General features: G+C 43.3%; 1 protein-coding gene across 2 annotated transcripts in view; it reads left to right on the forward strand.

Annotated features, from left to right (window-relative positions):
• Positions 1 to 16,089, forward strand: part of ESYT3 (extended synaptotagmin 3) — a 36,377-nt gene that overhangs the window by 16,607 nt on the left and 3,681 nt on the right. For both annotated transcript variants that reach the window (XM_054070234.1, XM_054070235.1), the window contains exons 7-20: positions 1,054 to 1,109; positions 3,978 to 4,098; positions 5,043 to 5,216; positions 5,745 to 5,827; positions 6,525 to 6,573; positions 7,203 to 7,292; positions 8,150 to 8,212; positions 8,307 to 8,375; positions 9,602 to 9,667; positions 10,960 to 11,046; positions 11,875 to 12,024; positions 12,923 to 13,365; positions 14,486 to 14,575; positions 15,143 to 15,274. In XM_054070234.1, coding sequence (XP_053926209.1) covers positions 1,054 to 1,109; positions 3,978 to 4,098; positions 5,043 to 5,216; positions 5,745 to 5,827; positions 6,525 to 6,573; positions 7,203 to 7,292; positions 8,150 to 8,212; positions 8,307 to 8,375; positions 9,602 to 9,667; positions 10,960 to 11,046; positions 11,875 to 12,024; positions 12,923 to 13,365; positions 14,486 to 14,575; positions 15,143 to 15,274 — 1,673 coding nt within the window. The remainder of the gene's footprint in view (positions 1 to 1,053; positions 1,110 to 3,977; positions 4,099 to 5,042; positions 5,217 to 5,744; positions 5,828 to 6,524; positions 6,574 to 7,202; positions 7,293 to 8,149; positions 8,213 to 8,306; positions 8,376 to 9,601; positions 9,668 to 10,959; positions 11,047 to 11,874; positions 12,025 to 12,922; positions 13,366 to 14,485; positions 14,576 to 15,142; positions 15,275 to 16,089) is intronic.

Consider the following 16,089-nt stretch of genomic DNA (forward strand, 5'->3'; position numbering starts at 1 on the left):
TGTCACTTCAGTGAGTGACACAAAATGTCCATTGCTGGTAACGCAAACTGCATCACTGGGAATGCCTGACAGTGCAGGTTTGGAATGGCAAATTCCTGATTGTTCACTGCTTCTCTTGAGCTCAAAGAGGGCAGGAATGAATTTGCCCTATTCTTTTGTAGTAGTGCCTAAGAAGTTACTTCACTCTAAGAATGAGAGGACTTCCCGATGCTGACAGAACAGCAACCGTTTCATAGAATTATAGAATCATTAGGTTGGAAAAGACCCACTGGATCATCGAGTCCAACCATTTTGCAGGTCTTTGCTGCAAGGTTCCTGGCAGGTGGATTTTAAATCTTCCCATTCCTAGATTTAGGATGCAGTCATCTTGGAGACCAGTCATGGTTGTGCTTTGAAGACTTGCCTGTTTAAGGTCACATGCCTTGTGGTTGAATTGTGGTATAATAAAATACGAGAAACCACCTAGTCTTGTAAGAACCAGTTATCTCATAGCACACAGTTTAGCTCGCTTGTGGGTTACGCCCTGCATGAGTTCATGGAAGTCATACATTTTTTGTCTTGGTTGAGGTGGTTTAGATATAGTAGCATTATTTTAGCACATGAAAAAAAAATTGTTTATTGTTTGAATTGAAATAAAGACACCTGAAGTCAGGTGGTGTTTGTTAATCCCCCTTCCTCAGGGTTTAGGCCACCCCCTAAGTGAAGGGATGAAGAAGAAACTTCAAAGTCTAGGTAGGGCTGTCAGATTTACTACACATGACCCCAGAGCACCTGGCAGTGGCCTTTGCTAGGAGTGAATGCTGTCTTTCCCTGTGCTTGCAGGGTTAAGCCCCAGTGATGCCCTCATTTCAGGTATGGCAGGTAAAATAGATAAGGGAATTGATGCCAGGTGTTGGTTTCATTGTACTGATGCAGTCACTTACTGGTGCAGGTTTTGCTTTCTGTGAACAACTGGCTTTGTTTTAGAAACATTTGCTTCCACTTTAAATTCTATGTTTGTTCTGAAATAAATTTTAATGGTCCTGTATCATTTTTCTCCCTGATATTTTGTAGCACTTGGAAATCAACTGGGCAGGCATGAGCAACCTTCTGGACGTTCCAGGGATTAAGTGAGTGTTTGCTTTGCTTCACTTTATTCTTTGAAAAGCATTTGGAAGTTGGGATGGCATTCTTCAGTAATTATCAAAGCTATTCTCCAGAGCATTGCATGAAAGGTGTTGTGCTGATGCTCACCTCATCATATCCGGCTGTGGAGTTTACAAAACCTGAAGAGGGTGCTTTTTATATTTTGCCAAAATTACTACAATTGCTTCATTGCATTTGGGATTTAGGATGGAAATAATAAATCCCCCAAGCAACAATGGTCTATAAGCTAAAAACCAAACCCTTCTGTTTCCTGCATGCCAGTTCCTTGCTAAGACAGATAAGGTAGATTTAGGTGACTGTGCTTCTGTTTGCCTTAAAGTTAAAAGAGGCAAGCTGTCTCAGAGTTGCAGTCTCTCTGGCAAACTGAAACGCAATCCATGATAAAGGAAACCACACCATATTTACAAGGAGAAATGTTCTTCTCTTTCTGTGTAATCTGCTCACCTTTTAGGTTCTTCAGAAAAAACATAGCTCTTCCTAATGCCTCTTGGACTGATCTCGTACATAAAACTTACTCAGCAAGGATGAAAACCTTAGCAGTTTTCAGTACTGTAAGTTTCAAACTGCTTCTCCAGAATGGAGATTTGCTTTTTCGTTGTTCTTCAGCAAGTAGAAAATCTTTTATGCAAGAAAAAAATATGGTTGGTTACTCAGCCATTGCCTTTCTCCTTTCAAATGCAAATGCAGATACTTATGCTTCCTCTCTTCCCCTGCAGTTCATGGTTTGCAGTGTTGTAGGAAGTGTCTGGCTACTTTAGGTGCCAGTTTAAGCATTAAAGGGCCTCTGAAGACCTTTGATGTTGAGTGAGAGGAAGCTTTAGTGTTTTTCTTAATTTCGAGGCAGAATGGCCTTCTGCCCTGAAGTTTGCCCTGAGAGCTCCAGTTTTTATCAGAGGAATTAATCTGTTCTTTTCTAGACAGCTTTCCTTAATCCTTGCAAGGGGAAGGTATGTAGGTGTTCCAACCTACAGCCTCTCATATAATTAAGTGCAAATTTGGTGTCCTCAATTTTCACTCCCTGATTCTCTCACAAGGATTTGAACAGATTTGGTTCATCGTCACCACACATGAAAGGCAGGAGCAAAACGTGCCTGGCCATGAATAGACTGAAGCACAGGCTGAACAAGAGCTCTCCCTTTCAATTGAATAAGGCTTATTTAAGAGAGTAAAGAAACCGGATGCAGTTGTCTGTCCTCATTTACAAACTGTGTTTAGTTGGGTGTACGCTGAGATTTGAGAGGAGGGACAGTTCGGTGACCTTCCCACAGGTTTTTTTTTGACAGGAAACCCAACAGCCTGACCCCAAGGGCTTTCACTCTCCTGGTTTCACATTTGGAGAGTAGGAGAGGACTTTCCTTCCGTGTGAATCCAGCCTCATCTGTGAACTGTGACAACTTTGCCACATAGTCCTACTAGAGAAACTGGAGAACCTGTCTTATGAGCTCTAGATTTATGAAAAAGATGAAAGTCTTTCAGATATTTAGTGCTTTTGGGGTTTCATCTTAATACTGTCCTCTGCTCATGCTGAGCTGTTGCTCTGTGTTGAAATCCTGTCATTTGTTACCTGGAGAGCAGTGGACATCTGCGATAGCCATATACTTCTTGCTTATAAGAAATAGGTCAAGTTAGCTGTCCTCACCATACAAACAGAGCAATTCTAAAGAAAATATTTAAACTGAAAAGCTAAAAATATGTCATTTTTAATTAGACTGGAAAATCTCCTGAACTCCAAGACAGGCAGTGCCCTCTCTTCAGGCAGTGTGATCTCCCATGTGCCAAAGGTGCAGTTCTTCCAAACAAGATTTTCCTTCGTAGTACAAAATATACCAAGATACAGAATCTCATATTTTGCTTGTTCCGCTATAAAAATAGAAGAACAAACTAATTTTGTTTTGAATGTGGCTGGCTTCTCTTTCCATTTCACAGTAACGTCTCAGGATGTGGCCAAGAGCAGACAGTGGTGGCCACATTCTACATATAAAACCAAACTGCCTCAGGGTCTTGACCCCCCTTTGAAGTGCTGAAAATCTGAAAACTCCTGATTGTCTGCTCACCTTGTCCATCTGTGATGTTAGCATTCCCAAGGAAACCCAGAGGGCACATGAGTTTGTATGACTTGTTTGGGTGCATGACAATCTCATCATATGGCTTAAGCTCCCACTCATCATTTACAACCTGCTGGAGCCAAATTCACATCCAGCTCTAGTAACCCTAGACTGGAGCATCCTTGCACATAAGTAGGCACTTGCACCGTGTGTGCCACAAGGCAATGGTGATTATGTGCAGAATGATAAGGAATAGGATTGAAAGGAATCTTGAGAGGTTGTCCCATGCTCATATTCTCCTCTGCAGCAGGTCAGCAGGATGCATATTATTGACAGGTGACAGTGTAACCTTCTACAGTGATCCACATCCATCCTCGGTGATTGGTTCTGGTGCTGAACTGTCCTCTCCATTTCCTCTAATTCCAAGCTAAAAGTCACAGGCATGAATTTCTTCTGCCCGTGTGCAGTTGTACGGAAGCACGCTTTCATAGAACAATACAATCATTTAGATTGGAAAGGACCTTTAAGATTGAGTCCAGCGCTCAAGCTAACATTAGTCCACCACTAAACCATGTCCCTCTGCACATCTTTTAAATACCTTCAGGTATGATGGCTCAGCCACGTCGCTGGGAAGCCTGTTCCACTGTGTGGTAACTTTTCCGGGGGAAAAATAGTCAGTATCACTCATTTTGCAGCGCTCTTTTCTTTTGCTATGCCTCAATCTTTCATTCTAATGGAAATTGTGATTGCAGAGATTTAGGTTGTTTTGTTTTCTCCCACCTGCAGTGTAATGTCTGACTCGCTAATTCAAGACTTCATCGCTGCACGGCTGGTTCTACCAAACAGGATCACAGTGCCTCTGAAAAAGAACATGAACATTGCCCACTTGAGGTTCCCTATCCCGCATGTGAGTGTTTTTTCAGTGAGGGTGTTAATCTACCTGAGTGTGCATCTGCCACAGTGTGGCTGCATGCAAGCTTAGTGCCTTGGGTTCCTGCATCAGCTATTTCAGCCTGGGTTGTAGGATTTCTCTAGTAATAGTTCAGAAATATAGAAGCTGGTGCTGTATAGTTCATAATTTAGGGGGAGCAGAGGGCCCTATGCTATGTACATGGCATAAGAAGTCTGTTTAGACACAGAGCTCATTGACCTATTCAGACCTTTAGTTGCATTTGAGAATGCCACAGATCTTCAATTAGAGAGCAGTACGTGTCATGCTACTTAATATTTTTACTGATTTTGTGAAGGGGTGTAAATAAGGAGCTCAGAGGGTGACGTTGCTTTGTTACAGAAAACAAATTCAGGAAAAAAGCCCAACAACAACCCCCCTAAATGTTTGGCATATCCACATCTTCAGTGTCCTTCACCCATCAGATACCTAATACAGTCATTACTGAGGGCAAATAGAAATCAATGACAAAAGGACTGCAAACTTCCATCACCAAATTGAAGCTGAGTGGCCACTCTGCAATCAAACAAGACCTGGCCAGTTGGTGCTTAGTTCGCCCTTCAGTCAGTGCGAATTGGTCTTTACACTTGATTTGACTGTGGCTTAATCCTATGTGCATATGTCTGTTTATGATTGAAAAATAAATTGAAGAATATTTCCTACACAGTTGTCTAAATTGGATTGTGTATACATTTAAGATTTTCTTTTCCTCTAGGTAAATGGTGGAAAAAGTGTTTTAATATAGCTGTCATTGGAAATATACTGCATCAAAATACATGTCTCTGCAACACTGTCATGGTGACTAACCGTGTTGCCTGAAATAACTAGTTTTAAGAGGTAGCATATTATAATTAGCCAAAGATCGCATTTTCCTGACCGACTTTGTGTCTTATTTCATGCAGGGAGTAATAAGGGTTCATCTGCTAGAAGCTGAAAACCTTGTCCAGAAAGACAGCTTCCTTGGTGCAATCAGGGGGAAGTCTGACCCCTATGCTCTTCTTCGTGTTGGCACAGTGCAGTATCGAAGCAAGACAGTTTCCCGAGACCTTAATCCCGTTTGGAATGAGACATTTGAGGTACTGAATCTTTTGATCTTTCCACCTATACGATGCACAGTCATTCACTTCCCTGTGCTTGGAGGACCATCTCTTAGCTGACTGCACTGGAGCAGGTGGACTTCCTTGTCACTTGATTGAGACATTCCTGTTCCTTAAACAAGTTCAGATTTACATTGCAAACTTGAAATGCCATTCAGGTTGACCTGATTTACATATGCGGGTTTTTGGAGGAGACGCAAAGTGCTACTTTAAGTGTCAATCATTGCAGCAGTCTGTGCGGCTTTAGTTTGCTCTAGCATTGATTCTTCTTTGCTTATTAGGGATACCAGTTTAAGGGGTTTAGCTCGTAGGTCAAAACCAAGCGAACTGGTTTTGAAATATTTTGGCCTATAATCAGTTGTATTTGTTACTCAATTAGCCACAAAACAGCAGAGAATGTCCTTACTGTGCTATACAGCTGTGCAATGTCATGTTCTTGTCCACAGCCTGAGCCTTTATGAACCTGTATGGTTTTTGTTTTTTAATCGGTACCTCTTTCTCTTCCAGTTTGTTGTTCACGAAGTCCCTGGTCAGGACTTAGAAGTGGACTTGTATGATGAAGATCCAGATAAAGATGACTTCATGGGCAGGTAAATTAGCATGACCTTTGCTCGGGGTCCAGTGTCTCTTCAGTGCATCTGATTATGCATACCAAAAATTTAATATTGAAGGATGAGGGGTGATGTTTTTAAGCTGAAAGAAGGTAGATTTAATCTTAAGAAGAACTTTTTTCCTGTCGTGATGGTGAGGCACTGGCGCAGGCTGCCCAGGGAAGCTGTGGCTGCCCCATCCTGGAGGTGTTCAAGGTCAGGTTGGATGATGCTTTGAGCAGCCTGATCCAGTGGAAGATGTCCCTGCCCATGGTAGGGGGGTTGGAACTGGATGATCTTTAAGGTCCCTTCCAACCCGAACCATTGTATGATTCTATTTCCTTTTGTCTGGATATTGATACCAAGTTATTAGTTCCTAGTGCAACTAACTTTGAACAAGGTAGAGAATGATCCCAGCCAAACTCCTGCAGGGAATCCTAGGAAGCCATTAGAAATTACAGTTACTACATGACGTGAGATTTACTCCATATTTATTTTAGTTTTGGAAGCTTTTCAAGGGGCAGACTTCAGAAGCGTAGGTGTGTTGCAGCACACAAACACGCAAGTAGTGCAGTGAAGTCGTTACTTGGAACCTATTTGAGCATGGGCTTTTTCGGTGGTGGTTTCTTCTTCCCCCAACAACAGTATGCTGTATGGCTAAATATACACGGGAATACTTGGGGTTTTTGTCTTTCAGCTTGCTTATAAGCCTAGTGGATGTAATGAATGACAGAAGTGTTGATGAGGTAAAGATCACAACTTATCTCTAAATGTGTTTGGTGGTGTATACTTGCATGGGCTTATTTGTGCTCTCCCTCTGCTGCTGCGTTGTGTCCTTGCGCATTTGCACTGTGGTATTTTCACAGAATGAAAATACCTTTGCTCAGAAAACTTAAAGTAGCCATTACAATAATTGTCACAATCAAGCTGGCAACCTCAGACGGCCCTGAGGTTAGGCCGAGCCAGCAGTAGTGTATCTTGTGTTGATATCTCGTGTCCTATATGTACTAAATGTTTTGCACAAGGCTTTGGATAAAGTTTGGTGAAGCAGTCCGATTGCTGAGTGAAGAAATGATCCCCTCTTATTGTGGTTCATCCTGCAACCCAGCACTCGGCAAACAATGCCAGGAGTGCCTGTCTTGTGCTGGTTGGGAATATCCATGTGTTTTGCATGTATATGGGTGTCTTATTTTGGGGTTTTCTGGCTTGTCTTTCTAAGTAGATGGACATACTACAACCTGTGTCAAAAAATGCAAGCTAAGGCGCTTGAAGTACAATTCGTATTGTCTGTTGTACATAAGTCTCACAGATCACAACATACATATAAAAATTATTCTCCCTCACAGTTCTCAAGTTACTGTTTGTCTCCATTTAGTGGTTTCCCTTAAGTAAGACAACAAGCGGACACTTGCATTTAAAACTGGAGTGGCTTTCACTAGTGAATGACCAAGAAAAGCTACATGAGGTGAGTATGTTTGCTTAAAGGACTCAGACACTCCGATCCCTGTCCAGTGATCAACAGAGGAATGTGTAAAATCAGGAAGCCCAGGCAAATTCATAGGAGTTTATTTTTGTCTGACAAAGTTTTGATGTGATTCCTCCCTGGCCTTCCTGAAGAGGGAGGGCATTTGCCTGCCTCAGGTCCCTTGGTAATTCAGGAGTAACTCAAATCTGGCAGCTCTTTTTGCTTGAATTAGCAAAGCTTTGACTCACTGCAAAGTGGCCTCTCACAATACTATTCTTTCATGTTTTTCCTTTCCCTCTTCATCTAGGATGTGTGAGGGACCCCGTCTGTAACCTCTACTGGTCATAGACAAATACCCAGCACTGGTGCTTGGTAGGGCCATGGTTCCAAACAGTGTCCTACTTGTCCAGCAGAACTGCTTGAATAAAGTCTATCTGCCAGCAATGCTGTTTCTTCAGAAACAAGCAAAAGCATTTGAGTTCCACTGAAGGGACAAAATTTGTTTCCAGGCTTTGTTCTGCTGACATTGTGTTACTGCTGTTGATGTATGTGGTTGAGTATGTTTTTTGTGGTGTCTTGCTGCACTGGGGAATCCAAACAGTTCTGCACTAGAAAGTCTGAAGAGCATTAAAACCAGTGACTTAAAAAGATTTATATGGCTTCTTACTGATGTACTTAAAATTGTTACGAGGTATTGGCTTGTGCTTCTCTAACTGCAAGTTCTAGGAGAAAGGTGAAGAGCTGCTTAGCTTTCGGAAACTGTCCTTTGAATTTCTGTAGTGCTTTACATTGTCCTTGATGGGTTGATCTTCTCTGCCTTGTGTTCTGTTTTGTTTTATCTTTCCTGGCCTTCACAGGATAAGAAGGGTCTGTCTACAGCTATTCTGATAGTCTACTTGGACAGTGCCTTCAACCTTCCCGTAAGTACAAACCACATGAACTCAGCCTTCGCTCCTAACCCTTTTCTTAAAGCGTACAAATTAATTGTTTTGAAATATTCTTTTACTAATGCAGAAAAACCACTTTGAGTATTCGAATGGTGAATGTGGAGCAAAGAAGATAAGAAATAACAAGTACCTCAAGGTAAAATTTATAATTCTTCTCCTGTCCTTGCAAAACGGCTTTCTGGATTATGTGGTGTCATAGCAACTGAAACTTGCTGTGGTTAAAAAGAAATAATCTCTCCACTGTCAGAATGCAGGTGACCAGAGTTTCAAAATAGTGATTGGAAGCCCACCCCCACCCCAGTGACAGTCTAGGAGGTCCAAAGGGGAATGCAGAACAGAAATAGTAGATTGCGTGTGGGTTTGTCTTTATTTTTACTTTATACTTTGGACAGACTGCCTTCAGACGTAGGACCAAGTCATGTTATCCTTTCTGGTGCTGCAGGGGTTCTTTCCGTGCTGAGCTGTTCCAGCTTGACCTCCCGCATTTGGATTGGAGGAATATGCTTTTTTGTGGTAACCTTCCTGTCCATTAGAAACCTGACCACCAGATTGCTTCTCGCTCTGTTTCAGAGGGTCTCAGAAGCCACTCTGTCATTCATACTGCCTTCTCTTTGCTTCTGTTTACTTTTTCCCTCAAATATTACTTTTTGCTACTGTGGTGTAAATGGTGGGTATGGGGAAGAATGTCTTTCTCCCTTTTCTTTCTTGACCAAGCTACACACAACCACAACTCTGAGCAATGGATAAAGCTTCCCATTCTCTCCGAGTAGCTCCCCTCCTAAATGTAATCTTTACAATTTAGATGAATTACACCTCACATTCAATAATCCTTAATTCTGGGCTTTATTGTATCCACTCTGTAGGCAATCTTGTGCCGTGACCGGATCCTATAGGATTAGCGCAGAGAAGAGGTTCAATATTGATCGCTTCTAGAAGGGAATTGTTACTTGATGCTGAAGAGTCACCTCTAGCTACTTTACAGTAGCAAGTCTGAGCTGTGGAAACCGATTCTGAGAGTCCTGGTTCATTCAGGAACAGTAAAGGCTTCCCATTGAGCCTTCAACTGTCTTTACCGGTTCCTCCCAGCTACTAACAAATTTTGAACTGCTTACCTATTGAAACCTGAATACATAAAACTTTGGCTTAAATGGATGCTCTTGACGGAAGGGGATAAGACTGTGCTGTGTTACTGCTGGAGTCTTTCCTGTGAACTGCACTTTTCAGTTGTCCAGCATCTGAAAACTATTGTCAGCTTTCCTGCAACTTACTTCTAGTAAGAGCAGTGGTTTGATATTGCTTCCTGTAAACTATAAATGTATCTTTTTTTTTCCCTGCTTCTTTTTGACTTGTATTAAATTACAGAAGATGGAACGAGAACCTTCCTCCTTTGTCCTGCTCACAGTAGGAAACAAGACTCAGAAAAGCAAGGTGAGGCTGTTTGATTTCTCTGCTTTCTTTAAATGCTTTCTATTATATTTTATGGGTGACTATATCCAAGTAGCCCCTAGGAAGGGTAGGACTGGTGAAGCTGATGTGAAGAGCTGTTGTTACGGCTGCAGTGGAAGCACTGTGTCACTTGTTTAGTAGGTGTCTGATCAGCTGCTGTACAGATGTGTGGTTTTGTGCTCATGGCCACGAGGTCATGTTGGTCAGGATACTCTAGTTCTATGAGGGCTGAAGAGGAAAAAATGACAGGTCTCCAGTTTGGCTCGTGCCTTCTCAAAGCAGGGTGTCATTTGCATCGAACTGGAATTTGTTCCTTCGTCAGTCTTCTGGCTCCTTTGTTACAGTTTTACGGAGTTTTCGTTTTTACCTGGACTCCTCCACTTTCAGTTCATTTTTCATTATTTAATGTTTACTTTTGCCCAATGAATATGAGCAGCAGCTGAGTTCTGCCCTCCCAGCAGCTGCTGCGTTTATTGCCCCGTAACTGGATGTGAATGAGGGCAGCTCTATGTTCTTTTGGACACACAACAAGTAGCAATGAAGCCTGTTGGCTGCACACGACCATACAGGACTGGCACCTGTTTTCCTTTGTTTCTCCAACCTGCTTCATGCAGAAATTTGGGTTCTGCTTAAATTTTTACTTTTTTTGGCTTTCCCTTTTCCCCACCACAGCACCTGCCTTTCCCAATCTAGGTCAGACTTCCAGCTTTCCCTTGTTCCTTTCCCCTTGCTGCCAGCACTCGTGGCCTGGCGGAAGCAGCTGGTTTACAGACTCGCCTCAACCACAACCCCTGCGGGTGCTTTCCATGCTCTTTCATCTTTGAATTGGATGGCACTGGAGTTATGTCCTCCTACTCTTCCCAAAATACCCCTGTATTTCCTACCGTTCCCTGCCAGCTTGCTGCAGGTTTGGGAGCTGGTGCCTGCAGGCTGGAAGCAGCGTTCTGGCTCTCCCTCCGTGGAGAGGTGGGAGGGAGGGAGCTGCCTTGCTGCAGGTGAGGCAGGCTGCTGGTCCAAGCAGCATTGGTTGGGGCCAACTGCAGCTCACCAGACTAGTTCTTCAGCATTTCCACTCCCCACAGAACTTGTTTTGGTTTTGCCAGAGACTTTGCTTCTGCGTGCTTCTGACCTGGAAAATTCACTCTCCATACTTGTGGGGTGTAGCATCACTGAGTGAAATAAGAGGGTCACTGGGACCCTCTCTGGTGATCAGTGTCATGGTCTTTTTTGCTGCTTACAGAATAAGCTAACATGCCACAATCTTCTTGTTGCAGACCTGCAATTTCAGCAAAGATCCCACATGGGGCCAGGCTTTCACCTTCTTTGTCCATAATGCTCATTCCCAGTCACTCCACGTTGAGGTGAGAAAAAAGCCTTTCCTTTGAAGATCGACGGCATATCCATAAGAAGAAACTTCTTTTATGGTGGATGTGATCTCAGTGCTGGCTGTTTCTGTGTGCTTGTACTGGGGTCCTCCTACTTGAAAGGTGGAAGAAGCGCCTGTTGTTGCACAGGCAATTCTCTGTTAGGTGATGCTGATACCTACCTTTGCTCTAGGATCATGTAGCACCTAATATATTAGTTCAAACATGGGACGTTTCTGGCTGCAAAGTGCAAAGGAGGTTTTACACAGGTCTGTGTGTAGTAAAGCCATGAATATTTTGCTGTCAGAAATCACAGCCTTCATATTTCTCAAGCTGAGTCCTATCTCTTCACCTTGGTATTTTGGCTTGTTAAAAAGTCCTATATCTCACTATTGTACATTGCAGTCACAGCCAGTTCTGTGGCTGTTCATTCAGCTACGGAAGTGTATTTGGACTTAGAAGGTGCATTGAGGTTGAATAGGCTAAACAATTACCTAAAAAGCTTGCAAAGGTTTAGACTAGTTGTAAGCCCAGATGCCTGGGACATTTTTCCCAGAGCAAGTAAGGAAAATCAATTAAATTCCAGGGTATAGTATTTCTGCTAAGGCAGTCCTTCTCTGTGTAGTTAGAGGTAGGATTTTTATTCCAAATACAGTAGTTTGTTACACTCCTGAAATATTGGTATCATGCATTTGGAGGTAACCATACTTGATAGTTTGTCCTAAAGTAAATAAGGTATCTGTCTAAAATACCTTCTTGCTTTCTGGTTGCCAGTAGTATGCTTTCCAGTTTGCCATCTAATAAAGACTTCCTTCTCCTCCCCAGATAAAAGACAAGGATCGCGATAGTGCCCTGGGAACTGCAGTGGTATGTCTCTCCCACTTACTTAAGGACCCAAACATGACTTTGGATCAAAGATTTCAGCTGGATCATTCCAGTTCAGACAGCTTCATTAAGATGAAACTCGTGTTGCGGGTGAGTTGTTCTTTGCCATATTCACTCAGCTTCCCCAGCAGAAGCATCCAATTCTAAGCAGGCAAAAGAGATGAAGGGTGGGTGTTAAGAGATTGCTTAAAACTTAGTGCAGTGCCATTGCTGAAAATCTCGTGACAAAAAAGAGTTGAACTGAGAAAAATCTGAGCTCGAGAACTCAAAGCTGCGAAACAGGGAGAGAGACAGATGCTTTGGAATTGTTTTCTTCGTCATGCTCTGTATCAGTGATTAGACACTGTTATACACATACAGGAGAGAAAGAGTCAGAGAACAGCACAGCTAAAGACATGGAAGGACATGGATCTGTTAGAGTGTCTCCAGAGAAGGGCCATGAAGATGATCAGAAGGCTGGAGCACATCTCATACAAGGACAAGCTGAGAGAGTTGGGATTATTTAGCCTAGAGAAAAGAGGGCTCCAGGGAGATGTTATAACAGACTCCCAGTACTTAAATAGAGCCTAGAGAAAAGGTGGGGAGGGGCACTATATAAGGGAGTACAGGGATGGGATGAAGGGGAATGGTTTTAAGCTGAAAGGGGGGGATTTGGATATCAGAAAGAAATATCTTACTGTGAGGATGGTGAGACACTGGCACAGGTTGCCCAGAGATGTCATGGATTCCCTATCCATGGAGATATTCAAGGCCAGGTTGAATGGGCCTTGAGCAACCTGATCCAGTAGGAGGTGTCCCTGCCCATGGCAGGAGCTTGGAACTGGGTGATCTTTAGGGTCTGTTCCAACCCAAACCGTTCTATGATTCTTGTCCCATAGGCCTCTTTCATCTCTGATGGCAGATTCCTGCTGTTACAGTTTTGTGGTGAAATTTCATCCTGGGTGGCAATGCTGTGATTAACCCTAGCACATTTCTCTCCCATGTTTAGACCTTAAACGTTGAAGAACCTGATCCACAAAGAGTCAAGGCTTGTGTCAAAGCCTCAAAGCAAGGGCCTGTGTATGTTATGGAGAAGAGTGGAAACCAGCAGAAGTCTGTCTCCCCACCAAAACCAGAAGTCTCAAAAGCACCTTCTGTGAACAACGACTCTGCAGCACTTGAACCCCTGCTGAGAAAGGACAGCAGAGAAGACCTGGACACGGATGACAGTTCAGCAGCCCCTGAACCAAGTGAAACTGTTGCTGCCCTTAATGAAGCAGAGCATGAGCAAAATCCAGAGCATCACCTGTCATCAGCATTGCACACCAGAGCAGTGGTAGTGCCCTCACTGCCGGTTGTAGAGGAACTGAGGCTTGCGCCAAGTATTACTTCGCTGGGTTCTCTGCCTTCTTCTTGCTTTGAATTAAGTAGCAGCAATCTGGACCTTCATAAGTAGGTGTTCTTCCAGCTGAATTATTCTTCTCATAGGAGGGCTTAGGTTGTGTAGATCCCTGTTGCATACAGTTCAAGACTACTAAGTTATTTGGGATCTTGGGTCTCAAATGGACCTAAGTATTCCAGTCAACAGCAAAGTAAATTACAGGGTCGCTACCAGATAAGGCGTAAAGTGAAAGCATTTCCTCCTCTGGCTCCCTTAAGTGGTGTGTTGGCTTTATATTGTTTAAGAGCCTCTCACACAGAATATCTTGAGTCCCGTAACACTGATGATTTTAGCAACAGTATATTGGAAGTCTGAATACCTCACTTCTGTAAAACATAAGCTCTCAATAAGCATATGTGTCTGCCTAAAGTTTTGTGTTTTATCCAACAAATTTGAGACTCATAATGCTGTGAACAAAGTTTTTGTGGCGAGGTATGCTTATGTGTCTGTCCTTCCCACAGTGCTGAGTGTGGGCCTGCAGGCAGTCTGCTCTGCTGAGAAGCCGGAGAGCCAGGATCTGTCTCTGGGGTCCTAGAATGGAGCTAGAAGAATCCTCAATGAACTGAAGTGGCAAACAGAGTCTGCCTCATTTCAGAGAGCATCAGAGTAGTTAACTTAAACATCACACCCAGCTGCAGCTGTTCAGTCTTGTACTTCTGGGCTGGTAAATTCTCTAGCTCTGAACAGGGCCTCATTTAGAAACCATTTTAAAACCATTTTTAAGCAGTGTTTTGGATTTAAAATCACTTTAATAACATGCAGAATGAGATATAAAAAAGGTCTCATTTTGCATGTGGAGATGTCTTTGAAGGAGCCGTGTAACATGCTAAGCCGTACTGTGTTAATCCATCTACAACAGGCCAGGTAGGTGCTTTTCTGGCCATTTATGCTGAAAGCCAGTACCTGGCACTAACAGGAGTGTTGTTTCTGTAGAGCCTCTGTGGTCCAGCTGCTTTCTAGAAAGCAAACTTTAGGCTGCAAGAAAGAGGAGTGGTTCCCTGAAAGTCAGTTTTAGTTGAAAATACAGCACGAGCTTCTGGGGTTCATGTCCTGTTTTGTGCTGCTAAGCCTCCACATGCAATCTGTTAAATAGCTGTATTTAAAAGCTTTGACTATGCAACTGTCTTACAGTGGGACTGAAATGCCTTTGGGAGAGATTCAGCTGACGGTGCGGTATGCTTCCATACGGCAGAGCCTCGTCGTGCTGGTGAATGGCTGCAGGTAATGCTGACAGTTGCTGGCATCTATCTGTAAAGGAAAGGGGAAGAACTCTTGGAGCTTGTGTTGGACATCCAGCAAAGCCAAAGTAGAACCATGTGCAGTGTAAGCTGCCCGGCTAAGATGCCTTAATGTTGGCTGATTTCAATCTATACAGCCTGGCCAAGCCCAAGCAGGTGGAAACCACCAACTCTGATCAGTGCCAGTAGCTTCTCTGCCAGAGTGGCCAGCAAGAAGTGCTCACTGCAGCAGAGATACTTTAAATTTCATCCACCCAAAACTTTCTCTGAACAGCATTACAACTGATGCGTGTTTTGAGATGTAATGATTGACATCATGACAAGAATTGACACCTATGACTGAATTTCTCAATTTAGGAAGTCCAGTAAGTAGCCACGCACTCGCTAGTGAAAATTTTGTTTATCTTCACATCCTTAAGTTTTTATTTGCTTGTGTCCCAACTCCGAGATAAAAGCTTTTGGCCCATGAAACCAGGAAGGGTGGGTCTGGTTCTAAGAGAGTCAGTGGGAGAAGCTGCCCTGTTAGTTAACTCTGTATTTGTTTCAACAGAAACTTGGTACCCTCTTCCAATCGTGGGGTAGATCCATATGTTCGTATATACCTGCTTCCAGATAGAAGATGGACAAGCAGGAAGAAGACTTCTGTGAAGAAAAAAACTCTGAACCCCCAATATGATGAGAAGTAAGAAAATATTAATTATGATTAATTATTCTGAAATAGATACAATCTCTGTATACTGAAAGTGCTCACGTGAGGTACGCTCCTGTTGCGCCCAGGGACTGTCTCATGTGAACATTGGCAAGTCTTCTGGAAAAAATGACACTTGAACTGGGATTTGCAGCCCCTGCTTAGGGGTGGCCTTGCTCTGCGTATGGTGCTCGTAGGAGGCCACATCTTTCCCACCCTTTCCCCTGATCCTAGCAGAAGCAGGCTACCTTGCTTTTTAGCGCACAGACAGTCCCCTACCCGTGTTTAACTCCCTGTCATTGTAGAGGCCATTTTTCTATTCGGGTACCTCACAAAGCTCACTTCTCTTTGCCTGATGCTTGTTCTGACACGTTTCCAGAAGGGAAAGACTGAAATACAAAGTCGTTCTTCATGTTGTCCCAAAGCTCATGGGATCATTTACCCAGTGTGCTAGCCAATAACACACAGGTGACCTATCGAGCTGGTGCAAAGTGGGGTGCTGGTAGAGTCATCTTGGGAAGCTGGCACACCTCAGGAGCATTTCACACAGGATTTATCCTGTTCGTCATTTACAAGGCACTGCACTGCCCATAATTACATGAGATTTACATTTATTGCTTATCTGTCTTATTAATTAATGCTCTGCCTTACTGGCTAATTACAGTCCTCACTTGCTATGTAAATCAGCTGCATCTGCCATCTAGCGTCCAGTTTTGGGTCAGGGGGTTTCTTGGGTTGGTTGTCAGTGAGGCTGAGGTCATGATGCCCCTCGTCAAAATTACCTTTGTCCCAGTTCCTTCAAAAATTCT

This window comes from Cuculus canorus, chromosome 6 (assembly GCF_017976375.1).
Source record: "Cuculus canorus isolate bCucCan1 chromosome 6, bCucCan1.pri, whole genome shotgun sequence".
NCBI classification, from domain to species: Eukaryota; Metazoa; Chordata; class Aves; order Cuculiformes; family Cuculidae; genus Cuculus; species Cuculus canorus.